General features: G+C 44.3%; 3 protein-coding genes across 9 annotated transcripts; 1 reads left to right on the top strand and 2 right to left on the bottom strand.

The window, feature by feature from the left end:
* Nucleotides 1–1,531: 1,531 nt before the first annotated feature.
* polr2j (RNA polymerase II subunit J) lies at nucleotides 1,532–3,664 on the bottom strand. Its single transcript, XM_026166621.2, has 3 exons — nucleotides 3,125–3,664; nucleotides 2,498–2,606; nucleotides 1,532–1,716 (listed from the first exon to the last, which is right to left on the bottom strand). Exons 1-3 carry the CDS (start codon nucleotides 3,265–3,267, stop codon nucleotides 1,615–1,617), a joined length of 354 nt encoding a protein of 117 aa, XP_026022406.1. The 5' UTR covers nucleotides 3,268–3,664; the 3' UTR covers nucleotides 1,532–1,614.
* Nucleotides 3,665–5,403: 1,739 nt separating this feature from the next.
* Nucleotides 5,404–7,664, top strand: LOC113021841 (ubiquitin-conjugating enzyme E2C). 5 transcript variants are annotated; one of them, XM_026166618.2, is made up of 7 exons: nucleotides 5,404–5,587; nucleotides 5,924–6,048; nucleotides 6,818–6,845; nucleotides 6,953–7,039; nucleotides 7,115–7,319; nucleotides 7,393–7,452; nucleotides 7,549–7,664. In XM_026166618.2, the coding sequence occupies exons 2-7, from the start codon at nucleotides 5,942–5,944 to the stop codon at nucleotides 7,584–7,586; spliced, it is 525 nt and encodes a 174-aa protein (XP_026022403.1). In that variant the 5' UTR covers nucleotides 5,404–5,587; nucleotides 5,924–5,941; the 3' UTR covers nucleotides 7,587–7,664. The 5 variants fall into 5 exon arrangements, with proteins under 5 accessions (XP_026022403.1, XP_026022405.1, XP_026022404.1 ...); XM_026166620.2 differs by having other exon boundaries at nucleotides 5,462–5,587; nucleotides 5,921–6,048; XM_026166619.2 differs by having other exon boundaries at nucleotides 5,473–5,724.
* Nucleotides 7,665–8,926: 1,262 nt separating this feature from the next.
* On the bottom strand, nucleotides 8,927–18,202 carry LOC113021844 (regulator of G-protein signaling 9-binding protein). 3 transcript variants are annotated; one of them, XM_080301094.1, is made up of 5 exons: nucleotides 18,070–18,202; nucleotides 17,705–17,915; nucleotides 17,400–17,603; nucleotides 9,374–9,516; nucleotides 8,927–9,222 (listed from the first exon to the last, which is right to left on the bottom strand). In XM_080301094.1, exons 2-5 carry the CDS (start codon nucleotides 17,901–17,903, stop codon nucleotides 9,061–9,063), a joined length of 708 nt encoding a protein of 235 aa, XP_080157220.1. In that variant the 5' UTR covers nucleotides 17,904–17,915; nucleotides 18,070–18,202; the 3' UTR covers nucleotides 8,927–9,060. The 3 variants fall into 3 exon arrangements, with proteins under 3 accessions (XP_080157220.1, XP_026022412.2, XP_026022414.2); XM_026166627.2 differs by having other exon boundaries at nucleotides 18,025–18,160; XM_026166629.2 differs by having other exon boundaries at nucleotides 17,400–17,549; nucleotides 18,025–18,160.
* Nucleotides 18,203–18,286: the final 84 nt, after the last annotated feature.

Raw genomic sequence — 18,286 nt, 5'->3', positions numbered from 1 at the left:
AGTTATGTCTGGATCAGGTGACCCTGAATCCTCCCTTAATTATGCTGCAATAGGTGTAGACTGCTGGGGGATTCCCATGGTGCACTGGGTGTTTCTTCTTCACTCACTATGTGTTAATAGACCTGAATCACACTTGTTATTCGTGAAATTTGTGTCTGCAGGTTGATCCCTCCTCTCAATCAGTTGGACTTACTAAGGAACCTCAAGAACAAATCCGGACTCTCATTCAGGTCTGAAAGTTTCCACACAACGACTGCACAATAACTGCACCAGTGAGCCAAAAACCCTCCTCGAACTAACCTGAGAACACCTGAGAACATTTCAGGAGCTAAAATGCTAACAGACACTTTGCATTAAATAGTAATTATTAATCTCTGTCTCTCTTCCACAGCATGTCTCTATTCTGTCTTCCTTCTCTCGCAGCAGATGGCCCCGCCCCTCCCTGAGCCTGGTTCTGCTGGAGGTTTCTTCCTGTTAAAAGGGAGTTTTTCCTTCCCACTGTCGCCAAACTGCTGCTCGTAGGGGGTCATATGATTGTAGGGTTTTTCTCTGCAGGGTCTCTACAATATCGCCTTGAGGCGACTGTTGTGATTTGGTGCTACATAAACAAAACTGAATCTTCTAAATTTGTGACACGCCATTTCCTCTCCAGCTTACGAGTCATCTGCTTTAGGCTACGTGTTTGAGAATTATACCACGGAGTCAGGTACTTCTGATTTGAGACCTTAGTTTTCACAGGAGCGACAGTATCCAGAGTCGTACGTAGTGAGGAGGTAAAGTTATTAACAAGATGATCGACCTTTGTTGGAGCAGCGTTCAGGTAGCTGCTCTGTGTTGGTACAGGGCATTGAAGATGATAACAGTGGGTGGATTATATTCTTCACCCTCTGCGTCGCATGAATAACTGCCCGTCTTTGACTGCTTTGATTTCACCTTGACTGTTTTTCCTTGCCTTGCTATCATTCTTTTCAGCACAACCTCATGTTTCACTTTATAGTTATTTTTTTCACTTTGACATAAAGTATAAACACAATTGACCTAAAAAGTAAATAAATAAAACCCGAGTGGGAAGAGTTGGACTTCTTCTATGAAAACATATTTAATTAATCATTTTCATAACTCGAACGCAAATATAAATTATAAACTGGTAAACTCAGTATGAACCGGAGCTTTTTTTTGCAAATATTTTCATTGAAAAAAGAAAACAACACAGTACTTGCACTTACCGAAATACAATTAACCTGTCTTCATTTTCCTAAGTAAATATACTTATATATGAAAAAAACTGAACTGGAGCTTTGAGCTAATCAGGTCACTGCACAGCAGGTTTGTGCTGTAGATGAAGGAAAAGCTGTTTTTGGAAGGGTGACAATGATCAGAGTATTTCTTCTTTCTGTTATTGTTTGCAAACAGTTCTGTCTAATGATCTGTTAAAGCAAACACAGGAAAATGTTGACCAGCACTTTAAACTTCAATCAGCTGCAAGCAGCCACCGCCTGAGCTACAGGTATGTCACACACACTCATCAGGATATGGCATCACAGGCTTTATTTAAAAGAAACAGAAGACAAACAGAGGACAGGTAACTGGAAGTGACATCATGATGGGGCGGGGTCACTCTATGCCTTCCTGTTTGTCTTTGATGGCGACTCTGAAGCGTTCCTCCAGCAGTGACAGCTCGCTGATCAGGTCAGTGATAGCGTTCGTGAACGCTTCCTGTCAGGAACGACATCATTTCCTGTCATTTAATTTCACTTCCTGTAACTAAGAGCTGTAATCAGAAGTGTGTTCCAAGAAGCAAGTTTAGTTTATGAGGGAAACTCGGGTTTGCTGTTCCAGAAAGGCAGTTACCATGGTAACACTTATTATAATCAATCACTCTGATGGATAAATGGATCTTATTCGAGTGAAGTTCAGGCTGAGATGGCTTTAAAACTAAAGCTGAACTAAATGTGTTTAAAGTCACTGCAGACAGTCTGATTGTAATCTGATTACATTTCACATTGAAATGTAATCAGATTGAGGTTCGGTCATTTAAAGTCAAAATGAGCCTCGGCAGATTTTCCACTGAAAATCACCTGAGTCAGCCTCGGCAGGTCGACCCAGAACCAGATCAGCCAGAACATGGGCTCTGTGACGGATCAGCAAACCAAGTCCATTTGCACAGCAGGACGGATCCAAACAGATTTTTGATCAGGGATTCAGATCGGATAAATCCCAGATCCAGGTCTGCTTGGTCATGTCCCAGCTGATCCCATCTGGATCCGCTCACAGCTCTGCTCTGATCTGCATTCCTGATTTAAAATGTGTCATTCTTTCAAAACTATCCTGATACATCCTGATCCTGTAGAAGCTGAGACGTCTGTAATAGTATGCACATAACCCAGTGGGAACACGCTCAGAGCTGAATGAACTAACCAATCACCCTTCTGGAACAGGAAACTCAGAGTCTGATGAACATACTTCCTGGAATATCCCACAGGTGTGTGCGTGTTACCTGTGGGCTGTAGTCAGGTGTGGTCTGCACTCTGATGACGATCTTGTGCTCCAGAGGATGAGGAACTTTATAACCAGCAAACAGAACCTGAGGGTCCTTCAGCAGCTGACTGACCACACACACACACACACACACACACACACACAGAAAGTCATTTGATTGGTGGACAGACTGTAAGGATGAGCAGATTAGTGTGAATGATGTGTGTGCAGCTCACAGGAAGAATATTTGAGGATCAGTTCATTAACTTTGCTGACTTTATGATCAGGCACTGGGACAGCCGCCTATGGTGGCTTACACTAAGACCTGTTTCCCATCAGCAGCATGTCATGGTTTATTAAAAAACAAAAAGCAAGCAGAGATCAAATATTACAAGACTATGTTCTGGTTTTCTGAAAAAACCTCCTAGCTACCTGTAAGACGGAACCACCTGCAGGCTGCGTGCTAGCATCTGTCTCTGAGCCGCTGCTTAGCGTTTGTCTGGCTGTTAGCCTCAACTTAGCCAGCTGTGAAGCCGGGTCTGGGACCCTTACGCTCGGATGACTTTAGCGGGCTGTTGTTAGTTAGCCTGTTGTTAGCCTGGATGTAGCGGTGTGATGCCTTTGCGGCCGTGTCTCAGGGCCTTACGCTCGGATGATGTTGCCCAGCGTGTGGTCCTCCTTGTTCAGGGTGAACAGGCAGGCGTTCGGGACTTTGGTGTCCTTGCTGATGCTGATCTTTTTCTCCCCTTCGAACAGCAGGAACGACTCGAAAGCGGGAGGCGCGTTCATCTTACCTGTTCGCTGCTGCTGCTGCTGCTTCCTCTAAATTTTATTGTCGGTTGGCAAACAACTGAATGGTGCATTACCGCCTCCAACTGGTGTGGAGTGGGGACTGGAGCGTCGCTCAAAAAAACCCAAACCCCTATTCGCTGACGTTTTGGGTCAGTTGTCTTCTCTCCACCTGATATTTCTGACACCCGAATATAACATGTTCTATCGTTTCCTCTTCTCCACTGTCGTCACATTTCCCTGTATTATGTTTCCCTATCATGAATAGTGTAGTGTTCAAACCAGTATGTTCTAATCTTATTCTCGATATGGCCACCTCCTCTCTCCTACTCCTTTCTGAGCTCCTCATTTCTCCTTCCCTCCTTTGGATTTCATCCAATCACGTCCCCTCTTTTCCTCCTCCCACTGTTTTGCCATCTTTTCTTCATTTCTTGCCTTACCATACTCTTTATCTCTGTCTAGCTAATACCCAGGTCGACTATCCCGTGTTTTGTGGCTTCCTTTGCAGCTCTATCTACCATTTCATTTGCTCTGGCCCCACAGTGAGCTGGAATCCATAAAAACACGCCTGTAAGTCCCGTCATGTGTATTCTGTGAAGTGTTGCTGAACCTCTGCTAGGACATCTGCTCTGCTTTCTGAGCGGCTACTCTGTAAACTGATCAATGACGAGCCTGAGATCTGGGACTCGCCACCATTTGACCCAAGATCTAAAGAAGCTTCTCGGATGAGAGGTGAAACGCCTTCAAGCAACATAAAGAAGTCCAGACGCTTTTCTTTCCAAGCTCCTTAGACTACAATGACCTGGATGACTGAGAACCTCCACAGACAATGAAAATAAAAAGAAAACATTAAATGTAGTGTATGTGTTAAAAAATGAAATACATCATTCAAAAAGATGTGGAATTGTTTCACTGACTGTTTGACAGTTTTACAGTACAAGATTCATCCAGATCATTTCTATAGTTTTAATAAATTGGTTTGTTATTTGACCTTGTTGGTGATTAAATACTTCTTATTGTAAGTCCATATCAATGGCTCATTAATATTCATAAAGTTACTGTTCCAGTAAAACTGACAGTGAGGGGTTACAGGACAATGAATCATATATGTTTTATCCAGTATATTAATGGCATCTCTGAGAACATCTTTATTCAGTGCTGTCTGTATATTTGGTCCATTTGTGTCATCATGAAACACTGTACTGTGTTCTCTTACAGATACGGGAACATCACAGGTCCTCACAAACACAGGATATGGAAGAAAATGACCTTTTTACCTTCACTAGCTGGGACACATCATTAATATTATTTTGGATCCTTATATAATATTGATTTATTTCTGTTTTCCCACGCAAAGTAATAAAGTGCAGCATCGACTGTTCTACGAATGATTTAGGAACATTTTTACTTTTGCAGGATACACTGAGTGTGAATATCCCTGTTTAAGATAAAAGGATCAGTGATCGATCGCTCATGAGCCACAGATCAAATCTGTTTTTCATTTTTGGATTTAAATGCTGGAAATTAGAAATGACCCTCTCAGACTGATCTCGACAGATGTTAGTTCCCAAATAAGTCATCTGTTCTTTGACAGGAAAACCTTCTGTAAGGACACAAGCCTCTCCGACAGGAACGGGACACATTTTCATGTTTAAAGTCAGACCTGATACTCCAGAGAAAGCATTAATGCAGTTTATCATCTTTGTTTTGAACTCATCTTTAATGAAGACAGCTGTACCACCTGCGAGCTAACAGCATTTCATTTTCTGATGGAAACTCTCCGAGTGGTTCCCACCAAAGTTTAACTGAGCTATTACATCATTCTCACTGTGGATCTGTGCTGTCAGAGCCTCCGCGTGACATCATCTGGTGGTCACCTTTCACTAAGCTAGGCTTGAAGAGACAGCAGTCTGATATTTAATTTAAGTTATCCTGAAACAGAGCTGTAATCATAAACAGAAGGTAAAACATTTATTTACAGGCATATTTATTATGACAGGTAAGTGAATACACAAATGTATATTTATGTAATTTTGTTTGTTTACTAAAACCGATTTCTGACTTGTTGGGCTCTGTTATGACGTCAGCATTAAAAGACGTTTGGATCATTTCGTCGTTCACGCTGCCTAATCACAACGCACCTCCCTTTACTTGGCAGGCCTGCCATTGGCCAGCCAAAGCTGGCTTGTTTTTAAAGGTCGGGCGCTGATTGGCCGACTGTGTAAGAAACAGTCGGTTTAAATCGGGGGCGGGAGCGTGTTCCGTTTGAATCCAACAGACAGTAGCTGTACTCTGGCCGACAAACCCCGACCGACAACCGGTGAGTCCGTACCGGGAAGAGTTTTTGTTTGTTTATAGTCTCCTCTGGGTAATAAACAGGCTAGCCGCAGAGCCAACGCTTAGCCGACCGGTGGAGCTAACAGCTAGCACCTTTAGCACGACGTCGTCACAGTGAAGGTGAGCCTCGTCTGTTAACGGGGTAAGGTCTGAGTAAAATACCCGAACGGTGGCCTGAGAGGCGGATACAACTGGAGACGAGTCCTCGGAGCTGGATCCGGTGCCAGCGTTTAGCTGCTGTTAGCTTAGAGGGAGAAACACGGGAGGTGAGCCGCAGAGGAACCCGGGCCTTCTAACCTCACTTTGTCTGATTCAGCAGAACAGGACGGTAACGCTCATGGCCTCCCAGAACATGGACCCCGCAGCGGCTGCAGCTTCCAGCACCGCCGCTCTGAAAGGCAGCGACAGCGGCGGCAGCGCGGCCAGAGGCTCTGTGTCCAAACGGTGTGTGTTTGTGTGAGAGAGAGACTTTTCCTATTGTGTGTTTTCATATTGGGTGTTTGTGTCAGCTCTGTGCCAATTTCTGACTCTACCTGTCGGACAGGTGTTAGCAGGTACACTTCCTGTTCACGGTTGATTAAACTTTATTAGTACAGCTGTTGGTAAACAATGATGCGCTTGGTTTCCGTGTGCTGTGCCGCCATTCGATTACACCAGTGGCCCTGTCCCACTAGTACCGGCTAGGTTTTTAGGGGTTTTGTTTGTTTGTTTTTTAATAGTACGTGCTATCCTAAAATGTGACATCAACTGACTGGGTGCCACCCATTGGCTAGTCAGTAGCGTCGATCGATGGGGCCTGAAGGCGTGTCCTTCACGAAAATCAAAGCCGCCATATTTAAAACCCGGCAACTGGGGAAACCAACAACCCCAGAAACGGAAAACTACTAGAGTCGTGCTGAGTAGGTACTTGTGTGAAAGGGCTAAAAGTGACGCTGTTCAGCAGGTGATGGGTGGGGGCAGCTCCTACAGGTGTGGAGTGACAGGCAAACTTAGTATCACAGTTGCCTCAGTCTGAGTCATACAGATGGGCAAGTTTACCTGATCCTCTCTGCACAGCACCTGTCTGAGCTGCAGTTTCATGAAGGGCTGAGTTGAGTTCAGGAGGAAACACCAGAACAACAAAGGAGGCAGGCTCCTCCTTAATCTGAGCCAAAAGTGAAACACTGAACTGAGCATGTGCAGCAGATTCTGAGCTTCCTGTTTGTGTCTGCAGGCTGCAGCAGGAGCTGATGACGCTCATGGTGAGTCCAGTCTTCATCAGTGTTCTGTTCTAACCTGTAACACCTGAGGTCATGTGACACTCTCCATGTGTCCTGAAGTCATGTGACAGTCTCTCTCTCTGGTGCAGATGTCAGGTGATAAGGGGATCTCTGCGTTCCCAGAGTCAGATAATCTGTTTAAGTGGGTTGGAACCATCGATGGCGCTCAGGGGACGGTATGTACACACGGATCATTTGGGTTACTCTGCTCTCAGCAGAAAGTTAAATTCTGCTCTGTCTTACCTGTTCAGGTGTACGAGGGCCTCAGGTACCGCCTCTCTCTGGAGTTTCCTGCCGGTTACCCGTACCAGGCCCCACGCGTAAAGTTTGTCACACCATGTTTCCACCCCAACGTAGACGAGCACGGCTTCATCTGCCTCGACATCCTGAAGGACAAATGGTCAGCGCTCTACGACGTTCGCTCCATCCTGCTGTCCATCCAGAGCCTGCTGGGAGGTAAATGCGTCATCACCCCAGCACTGTCCAAGCTCTGCCCTCTGACCTCACTGTCACTCTGCTTCCTCCTCAGAGCCGAACAACGACAGTCCTCTTAATGGTGTGGCGGCCGAACTGTGGGACAACCAGGAAGGTGAGACCACGTAAACACCCCGCTGTGCGCAAACACGTTAACAGCTGCGTGAAGCAGGACTGATGGTTGTTTTTTTTTTTTTTTTTTTTCTTTCAGCTTTCAGAACTCATCTACGCTCGACCTTCCAAAATTGAAGCTCCGCCTCCTCATGTTCGTCTGTCTTCCGTGTTTGTATCATATTTTTATGTTTGTCAATAAAGTTCTTAATTCAACACAGTGTGTTATTGATCTGAGCAGCTGAAATATGCTGTCCTCCCCTGACACACCGCATGCAGGCTGGGCTTCTCTTTTCAAAATTAAGCTGGTTTTACTTTGAAAGACTAGGAGGAAAAGGAGGAGCCTTGGGTGGGGTCTTTTCTTCTTTTTTTTTTTTTTCTTCTTTGCTGCTGCATCATGACATCAATACTCAAGTACACTTTATAGTTCACCTGAGTGCAAGTGAATTCATCCTTTGATTGGAAAGGCAGTACTTGATGACATCACAGCTCAGTCTCAGTGTGTTTTTGACACTGCCCTTAATTTCATTGAATAATATTGACAATGGAAATTAAACTGCGGGAATGTCTTAAAGACAAAGACCTGGACGGCCGCTCATTTTCTGCTTAATTCAGATCAAACTGAGGTTATTGTACTCGGCCCTGAAAAGCTTAGAAATATGGTATCTAAGCAGATTCTTACTCTGGATGGCATTACCTTGGCCTCCAGTAACACCGTGAGGAACCTTGGAGTCATTTTTGACCAGGACATGTCCTTCAACGCACATATTAAACAAATATGTAAGACTGCTTTCTTCCATTTGTGCAACATCTCTAAAGTTAGAAATATCCTGTCTCAGAGTGACGCTGAAAAACTAGTTCATGCATTTATTACTTCCAGGCTGGACGACTGTAATTCATTATTATCAGGAAGTCCTAAAAACTCCCTGAAAAGCCTTCAGCTGATCCAAAATGCTGCAGCAAGAGTCCTGACAGGGACTAGAAAGAGAGAGCAGATTTCTCCTGTTTTGGCTTCCTGTTAAATCCAGAATTCAAAATCCTGCTCCTCACATACAAGGTCTTAAATAATCAGGCCCCATCTTATCTTAATGACCTTGTAGTACCATATCACCCTATTAGAGCACTTCGCTCTCGCTCTGCAGGCCTACTTGTTGTTCCTAGAGTATTTAAAAGTAGAATGGGAGGCAGAGCCTTCAGTTTTCAGGCCCCTCTTCTGTGGAACCAGCTTCCAGTTTGGATTCAGGAGACAGACACTATCTCTACTTTCAAGATTAGGCTTCAAACTTTCCTTTTTGCTAAAGCATATAGTTAGGGCTGGACCAGGTGACCCTGAATCCTCCTGTAGTTATGCTGCAGGTGAATCCATGCATTGTGTATTTTATCTCAGTATGTACCTGTCTATCACCTCCTAAAGGATAGTTCAACCATCCAGTGGCATTTTTCTTCTGTGACATGTTAATAATTAATCACTGCAGATATTGATCTGCCAGCTTTATTTAGACTTATTTAATATTGATTGTTTAAACATCACAATGACAAATGAACCCAGGTTTTCTTCTGTTTCCTCTAAAACACGATTCTCCCATCTTAATGGAAACACTTAAATCTACATCTACCCGACGCAGCCCAGCCCACAGCATGCCGTCTTCTTGGAACCGGCAATGACCTCAACCTCCATCAGGTCCTCCAGGCTCTCCACCAGGTCATCTGGCTCACCGCGGGCTTCAGCCCACGCCGGCTGGGTCGCCTCCACCGACCAGAACGCCACGGGAACCTGCAGAGCAACGGTGAGACACTCAGAACAAAAAACAAAGCAGCGGCACAGAATTCAGCCGTTTATAAAGCAACCTAAAGAGCAGACAGGTGACTCTGCAACAGTTAAACCTCACAGTCCAACAGGAAGTGTTCCATATGCTTCCCCTCACCCTCTGTTGCATCTCGCTCATCATAGTTTCCAGTCCTGTGATGTGATTGGTCAGATCTGGGCTTGGTTCCACCTCCGAGGTGAGCCATGGCAACTGGACTGAGGCCACCCGAGCTGCCACGCCCACCACGCCATCAACACATCCTATAAATTCAGAAGGACAGGTGAGAAACAGATGGTCAGGTGGATGAGAAAAACACTTCCTCAGGTAAGTTCAGCTTCTTGGTGACTGAGGTCCTGGAATTTATGAAGGCAAGGCAAGTTTATTTGTACAGCACAATTCAACAACAAGGTGGTTCAAAGTGCTTCACAGAGACATTAGAAACAAAAACAAATAAAAAGCATGATTTAAAATTGATTAAAACAAACAAACAAACAAACTAATTAACAAACAAACAAAACAGTATATAAAATCAAAACAGATAAAATCAGATAAAATCAGAACAGTAGATAAAATCAGTAGTTAAATGTAAGTTTTGAAATTTAAGCTTAAAAGTGTGGATTTTGGTGCTTTATTCAAATGCAGCTGAGAACAGGTGAGTCTTCAACCTGGATTTAAATAAACTGAGTGTTTCAGCTGATCTGAGGCTTTCTGGGAGTTTGTTCCAGATATAAGGAGCATAAAAGCTGAATGCAGCTTCTCTGTGTCTGGTTCTGACTCTGCGAACTGATAAAAGACCGGATCCAGATGACCTGAGGGATCTGGAAGGTTCATACTGGGTCAGGAGGTCATTGATGTATTTTGGTCCTAAACCATTCAGAGCTTTATAGACCAGCATCAGAACTTTAAAGTCTATCCTCTGACGGACAGGCAGCCAGTGTAAGGACCTCAGAGCTGGACTGATGGGGTCCACTTTTTTGGTCTTAGTGAGGACTCGAGCAGCAGAGTTCTGAATGAGCTGTAGTTGTCTGACTGATTTTTTAGGTAGACCTGTAAAGATGCTGTTACAGTAATCAAGCCTACTAAAGATGAATGCATGGACTAGTTTTTCCAGGTCCTGTTGAGACATCAGATCTTTTATCCTTGATGTATTCTTGAGGTGATAGTAAGCTGACTTTGTTATTGTCTTAATGTGTTTTTCTAAGTTTAGGTCTGCATCCATCACTACACCCAAATTTCTTGCCTGGTTTGTGGTTTTTAGATGTATAGATTGAAGTTCTCTGGTGACCTGTAATCGTTTTTCTTTGGCGCCAAAGACTATTACCTCAGTTTTGTTTTTGTTTAGCTGGAGAAAATTGTGGCACAACCAGTCATTGATTTCCTCAATGCATTTACCAAGAGCCTGTACAGGGCCTCGGTCTCCTGGTGACATTGTGATATATATTTGTGTGTCATCTGCATAGCTGTGGTAGTTTATTTTGTTGTTGTTTATAATCTGTGCCAGTGGGAGCATGTAGATGTTAAACAGAAGGGGTCCCAAGATGGAACCTTGGGGAACTCCACATGTGATACTTGTCTGCTCAGATGTGAAGTTACCTATTGATACAAAGTATTTCCTGTTTTCTACGTATGTTTTGAACCAGTTTAGTACAGTTCCTGAAAGACCTGTCCAGTTCTCCAGTCGTTTGAGTAATATGTTGTGGTCAACTGTATCAAATGCTGCACTGAGATCCAGTAAAACTAAGACTGACATTTTTCCACTGTCTGTGTTCAGACATATGTCATTAAACACTTTGGTCAGAGCGGTTTCAGTGCTGTGGTTCTGTCTAAAACCTGACTGGAAGGCATCGTAGCAATTATTCTGTTTTAAGAAGTAATTGAGCTGTTGAGAAACTGCTTTTTCAATGATCTTACTTAAAAACGGGAGATTTGAGATCGGCCTGTAGTTGTTCATTTGTGTCTTGTCAAGATTGTCCTTTTTCAGTATAGGTTTTATTACAGCAGTTTTTAGTGGTTCTGGAAACACGCCTGATATTAATTAAAAATGTTTTCCCAGCTAAAGATCTAACGTTTAATAAAGCCAACTTAAGTGTTTTAGAGGTATTACTTGTCCCCTCGTGTTTGGGAGCAGTCTGTGGCACACAAGGTATGTTTACTATGTTCAAAGATCTTTTAGAGTGCATTTCTCTGTGTTTTGACCAGGCCACATGTCTCCTGTCACCTAAAAGTACAGAGATTTTAAAACCTTCTAGTAAACAGGGTCCCAGCTTCTCCTGGGAAAAGTCACCACTGCCATAATCCTCGCAGCCCGGACCCTCCACACATCACGCATCAGACTGTGGAGACAAAGCATGAAGGTGGTAAGGAGGAACTAAGGGGGGTGAGGCTGAGCAATGTGACTTCGATCGCTCTGTTGAGGGTGGGGCTCGATGGCGAACCTTTGGCCGCTCTGGTGGGGGGTTTATGGGGGACAAAAAGGGATTGGGCCGGGGGGTAGATCTGAGCCCAGCATTGACCTGCTCCATCATCTCCTCAGTGAATTTCAGGTGTGGGGAGGAGGGAGAAAGGGAGGGGGAGGAGGGTGATGGCCTGTCAGGGGTTTGGGGGACTGGGGAAGGTCGTGGTCCCTGGTCCTGGTCGTTGGTGTTGTTGAGGGAGTTGGAGGCAAATAGGGACCCCTCTTCTTGCCTCAGATGTCTCTCCTTTCTGAGGCTCTTCCCGGGTGGGGGCAGATGGAGCTCCTCCTCAAGGTTTCTGCTGGGCTTTGTCTGTTCTTGGAGTACTGTTTGTTCCTCTTTATGAGATAACTCCTCGTTTATCTCAGCCTTGGCACCAAGCACGGATGGATGACGTATGGAATAAAACAAGTTGGAGGTGAACAGTTTCACCCCTGACTTGTTAAAATTAAATCCATTTGCTTTAAACAGATGCCTGCGTTCCCAAAAAATATTAAAGTTGTTGATAAAATGCACTGAGTGGTCAGCACATGCTGATATAAGCCATTTATTCAGTGTAAACAACCTGCTGAATCTCTCTTCTCCTCCTCTGACCGGCGGTACAGGTCCACTGATGAATACAGCTGCATTCAGAGAGTTTACAGTGTTTAATAATCCAGTAAAGTCCCGTTTCAGAACCTCCGACTGTTGTTTGGACACATCGTTTGACCCTGTATGCAGAACAATGTTTGTCACAGTTGGATGTTCATCTGCAATTTGAAGAATTCTCTCCTTCAGGTTGTTGACCATATCGTTAGGAAAGCAGAGGACTTTAGTGTTCTTACCGCACATCCTTTGTACATCCTTTACGGCAGAGTCACCCACAATCAGAGTTTCAGGCCTAGCCTTTAGCTTTCCCTGTGGCCTTTCACTTTTCAACAGATTTTCAGACCTTACTTCGCTGCTTTTAGATGGATGGTTGTCCGATATCGATCCAGGGTCCTTTGATAGTGGAGCAAATCTGTTCTGCAGTTTCACATTCAGTTGTTTTGGAGGTTTGTTGTTAACCTTCCTATTCACGGTTGTCCAGTCCTGTTTCCTCTCGTATACAGGGGTAGAAGAGCTTCTCTGTCTCGTAGGAAGTGAAGGCCAGTCGGTTTCAGAGATTTCAGCTCGCTGTGCTCTGCCCGTGATACGTCCTCCCCCTTCCAGGAGACATGATTTATGTCTTGGTTTTGCACCAAGACAGTCCAAGAGGGGATCATCACTTGAGGATTTATAATAATGCACAGAGTCTACTTTCTTGGTCATGTTATCTGTGCTCCTTAGCTATGTGCTAGCTTGCTCATCGCCATTGTTTTGAATCAAAGGCAAGGTTGTTTCATTTCCACACAGTCCATTTACCTCCACGTTTACTTCTAAGCGATGAATTTTTGTCTCCAGTACTGCAATCTTCTGCAGGAGGCTGTGGTAGTCATCTGTGGAGAGGGAAGGCATCTTGTTGCTAGTTAGCCTAGCGGTTAGCACCTTTCCAGGCTATTGAGGCTGTTCGGTGCCCAGACGCTGTAATCAGGCTTCAGCTGTGTCTAGGCCACAGACACACGGAGCGCTGAGGATAAGGTCACTATAAAAATGTTGCTGTTTCTGTTAAGAACACTTTAGTCCTAATGATCTATAAGTGTCCAGAAGCTATCGCAGGTAAGCTCATACGGAAAAAAGGGAAAAAATCAGCATAAAAATCAATAAAAGAAGCAAAGCATTTAAGAGCAAAGAGATGAAGCGTCCACACTCACAAAAGGGGAGGAGCAACATAAAGTAGATCAGTAAGAGGTCGATAACGGGTCAGTAACGGATCGATAAGAGCACAATCTGATGTCCCCGTGCTCGTGTTGTTCCTGGACAATCAAAACTAATGCTTGTCATGGTTCAACACTGCCAGTCACTGTGCGTCGGCTTATAACACAAAATCTCCCTCTCTGTCTTTCACTCACACACCACCATCAACTTTGCTAAATTGCTAATGAAAAACATTGATCAGGCAGCTGTGATTGAGCAGCGATCTCCATCCAACTCTTTTCATGGTTGGTGTGGTCGCGATAGATCGAAAAGGCTCAGATGAGCCAAAGTTCTACAAGTTGTGCCTCCATCGCTTGTGTCCAGATCACACGCTGCACTGTTGTTCCGCGCGTGCGCAGAGGCTGCAGTGACGCCCTCACGAGGGGCGACAGGATTTCAAACAGGTTTGATTTTCTTGCAACCATATGATTGATGATTGTGTGTTAATCGCTTCTCGTTACCTTATGTATACTACACGACGCACGACACACGATTAAGGCGACACTCTGGCCAAAATGGGACAAAAATCGCAGTGTATGCCCAGCATTAGGTAAGCTTTCGGTTATAGCAGAAAAAGAACCTCTGTGACACGCGTTAGCCTATAAAAAAACCCTGAGATCTCCATGGTAACGTTCCTACATTGGACAAGAAAGCGCAGGTTACACATACACTACAAGCTAGAGCTGGGCGATATAAGATTTTTTCATATCACGATATGTTTTTTTCATTTCAGGCGATAACGATATCACGATATAAGCCAAATAACTATATTTGTAAGATTTAAATGTGCCGTTGCTCACAAGTAAAATGTGAAATAATCAGCAGCTTGTTTTGATTTAAATATTTATTTCCCATAATAAGTTCAACAGGGTAGATGTACTTAAGGAACATGAGACTTTTTCAGGTAAATAAAGGCAAATATTGCAAACTACACAAAAGGCAGCCGCTAAAGCGTTTAAGTTTCAAAATAGAACAAACGAAACAGACTAAATTGTCAATTCCACTTAGAAACAAAATATTAATTCTAAAAATAAATCTTAGTTTGTTTTACAGAAGAACAGACAAAACTGACTAACTTTTGTCAATATCAAATAAACTGAGAACTAAAAGGAAATTCTCAATCTCTCCTTGTTGTATAGCTGAGCTTTTCAAACAGTTTTAACAGTTACTTTAGTCTGACAAAAGCCGAATGACGAATTAGCGCTTCCAGTCAGAGACTGAGGCTACGTCCACACGTACACGGGTATTTTTGAAAACTGAGATTTTCTGTTTTTGTTTTAAAAAATAATCCCGTCCACACATAAAGGCAGAAATGAAGGAAAACGCTGCTATGAACATGCCAAAGCAGCAGGTGGCGCTAGATTCCTAACCGTGCAGAAATGTTGGCCAATCAGAAGTCTAGAAGCCTCGGTGGGAAAAAAGTAAACAAAGCTGCGGCATAGAAGCAGAACCGAGTCGTAAGTGTGGAGGGACAGTAACTGTGTGTATATACACACAGTTACTAAGCATTTAAACACTGCAGAGAGTAGAATTAACAGTAACAGTATTGTAGAAATTCATTTCACCGAAACAATAACGTGGCGCACAGTGTGACGTCAAAAAATGCGCACACCTTTGACGCTGCGTTTTCTCCGTTTTTCTAGTCCACACTAAATGCAAAAACTGAGTTTTTAAAAATCTTCGCTTTCAGTGACCAAAAACGCCGTTTACGTTTGGACGAAAGGTGCAAACACATAGAAAAATCTGCGTTTTCAAAAATACCCGGGTACGTGTGGACGTAGCGCATGCACCAGTTTATTGTATTTCCAGACTTGCTTTCGGCACAATTTACAGTGCACGCTACTCTGTTATTTGTCAGACTTGAAATAGCCGAAATACCTTCACACTACGGAACTTCTATGGCTCTTCCGTTCGACAATCTCTCCGGCGTTGGAACCATCATCTGTTTTCTCTTCGGTAACCTTCGGTCACGCTCGGTTGATTTTTCTAGTCGGCACACTCATTTCCTCCATTACCCGGGCGGTACGGTGGCTGGCTGCTTCCCAAACAAATACACATGTGCGGCTTGGCACTTGTGCTGTACGTAACAAGTCACGCGACGTGACGCTGCGGCTGTGATTGGTTCAGCTCTGCGCTACGTAATTTGGATTGGCTGTTCTTTTTTTTTTTTTTTTAAGAGGACAAGAGCGGCGAGGTCTATCGCGATAGTTGAATTTTTCTATCGAGAAAAAGTTATATCGCGATACATATCGTTATCGTTCTATCGCCCAGCTCTACTACAAGCTAAAAGTTTCTCCAGTTTTTCTGATGTCTCATTGCACTCTGAAGTGAAAGCGCAGCACAAATAAGCAATTAGAGTAAAAAGTAAATGAATAAATAATGGAATCAGTTTATAGACCAAAGTGTATTGTAAACTTTGACTCGTCAGTAGCCTCCTTTGGCAATGGAATACAATAGAAATCAAATATTCTCCCATATCTGTAGCAGAAGTTCCCATAAATGTGGACGTTGTAGGCTGCTTTGCTTTCGCTCTTCTGTCCAGTTCAAACCAGCTCGATGGGGTTTAAGTCTGCAGACTGTGCTGCACACTCCATGTTTCCAAGCTCACCATCTTGTTCTTTGTTCCTGAGGTAGTTCTGGCACTTTTGCTATGGGTCATTATCTTGCTGTAGGATGAACCCCTGACCAACTAGGTGCATGCCAGAGGGTCCTGCATGGTGCTGCACAATGCTGTGGCAGCTGTTCTGGTTCAGGGAGCCTCTCACTCTGTACGAGTCACCGACTCTGGATCAGCAAACAGCCCCAGACCATCACACGTCCTCCTCCATGTGTGACAGTTGATGCCACACACTGTGGACCCATCCTTTACCTACTCGGCAGCGTACAAAGATCCTGCGTGATGACTCATCAGTCCATAAAACCTTCTTCCAGTCTGCAGTATTACAATGGCGGTGTTTCATGGCACAGCCAAACCTCTGTCTTGTTCTGACATCTTAGTGATGTCCTGTCAAACCTGCAGCTCGAAGTCTTCTCTTCATTGTCATCTCTGCGATATACAGTACATAGAGAGACGAGACAACGAGGCTCCAGTTCCATTCAGTGCAAAAGAAAAACAATAAATATAGGAAGAGTAAGAAATAAATATACAGTGTGAGACTGAGGTGAGGGAAAACTGAGACTTGCTCACTACGACCACTATTACTCTGTGCTTGAAGCTGTTGTCCTGTGAGCCGCCTATCAAGCTGTTAACTCTCAGAAACTTCTGGTTCAGTTGTGTTTTTGGGTCTGCAGACCTCTTCCTGTCACAGTTTGGAAAGACAAACATTTATAAGTGTTATGATGCTCCGTCTCTCTTCCATTGTTAATCACCTTTTTCTCCCCGTTTTTGTACCAACACACTACTGTTCAGCTGATGGTCACGAGGGTACATCATTGTGCTCCAACACTGCTTTTATGCAGAGGGGGAAGTAATCCAGGAAAGTGGGAACACCTGTAGGAATTAGTAGCACCAGCTTTCAAGGCTTGACCAGCCTCCATTGCTGCAGAACAGCTTTAAAATTTTAACACGTTGTGTGTTTCCTTGAAAAAGGCCTTTATGTATAATTCTGAAATGTGCATTATTTTTTCAGTTTTATCTAACCTTACCTTTAACCTCTGGCAGTTCACCGCTTACCTTTGTACCTTTTCAAGCTATTCATTGGACTGAACAACTTGAATTGCAATAAAAACTTGTTCTTAAACCTACTCGAGTACTCCTCGATTTAGACATTCAAGCAAAAACACTTGCAGGTGATTTACCGGTTCACGACTCGGCCACAACAGACATCTTTTACACAAAGTTAGCCAATCTCACATCAGAACTAAAATCAGCTGACCTGTGTTGACCAGCGAGCGCCTGTTGCTGTGCTCAGTCAGGGGGAACTGCCCAATTAGGTCACAGGCCTTACGCAGGTCATACAGGAAGTGCTCCAATGCTGACAGGAAGAGAACCCACAGACGCTCCAAAACCTGCCTGTCCTGCACACCTGAGGGGGCAAAGTCAGAGTTTGAAAGCGAGCGCAGCAGCCGGCAGGACAGCCCTGAAGACACATAAGGGAGATGGAGCAATGAGAGTCAGGTGAACACGTGAGACAGCGAGAAACACACAGGTGAGGACAGGTGAACCACAGACAGGTGTTACCACTGCAGATCCGGTGAGCCACAGCTCTCGTCTCATCCAACTCATCTCGCAGGAAGCTGCCGTCGGCTGAGCTACCGACCAACGCAACCAGCTGCTGGAAACATGAAGTGACCCGACTGAGTGCATCCTGAGCGCGCTCACATTCATGCTGTCGCCGCCGTGCCGCCAGCTCGTCCACTGAACGACGCCAACGACTCATTATGTCGACCGCCTGGAGGGAGGAGAGAGGTAGGACAGGTGCTGTTCAAACATCTAAAACTTAATATCTAAATCTGGGTGATGCTTAGACAAGTAAATGTAAAATCACCTGTATGACCCACCTGTGGATGTGCCTTTATAGAACACCTGTATGAAAGAAGTTGTACCTGCTGCAGCTTCTTCCTCTGTGGTGGAGAGCAGCTCTTGCCAGGTTTCTATAAACACTCTTGCTCTTCTCTCTGAGGATAGCGTGTTTTTAATTAACACGCAGCGACAAGCTGATGCCCAAATGCTCCTGGGACTCCACCCACAGGTCCCAAAGGTGTCACTCATGTGACAACCTTTCACCTGAGAGGAACTCGCAGCAGGAAATGATTCAAACAC

This window comes from Astatotilapia calliptera, chromosome 5 (assembly GCF_964374335.1).
Source record: "Astatotilapia calliptera chromosome 5, fAstCal68.1, whole genome shotgun sequence".
Taxonomy (NCBI): Eukaryota; Metazoa; Chordata; class Actinopteri; order Cichliformes; family Cichlidae; genus Astatotilapia; species Astatotilapia calliptera.
This window is presented reverse-complemented; position numbering and strand designations above follow the sequence as displayed.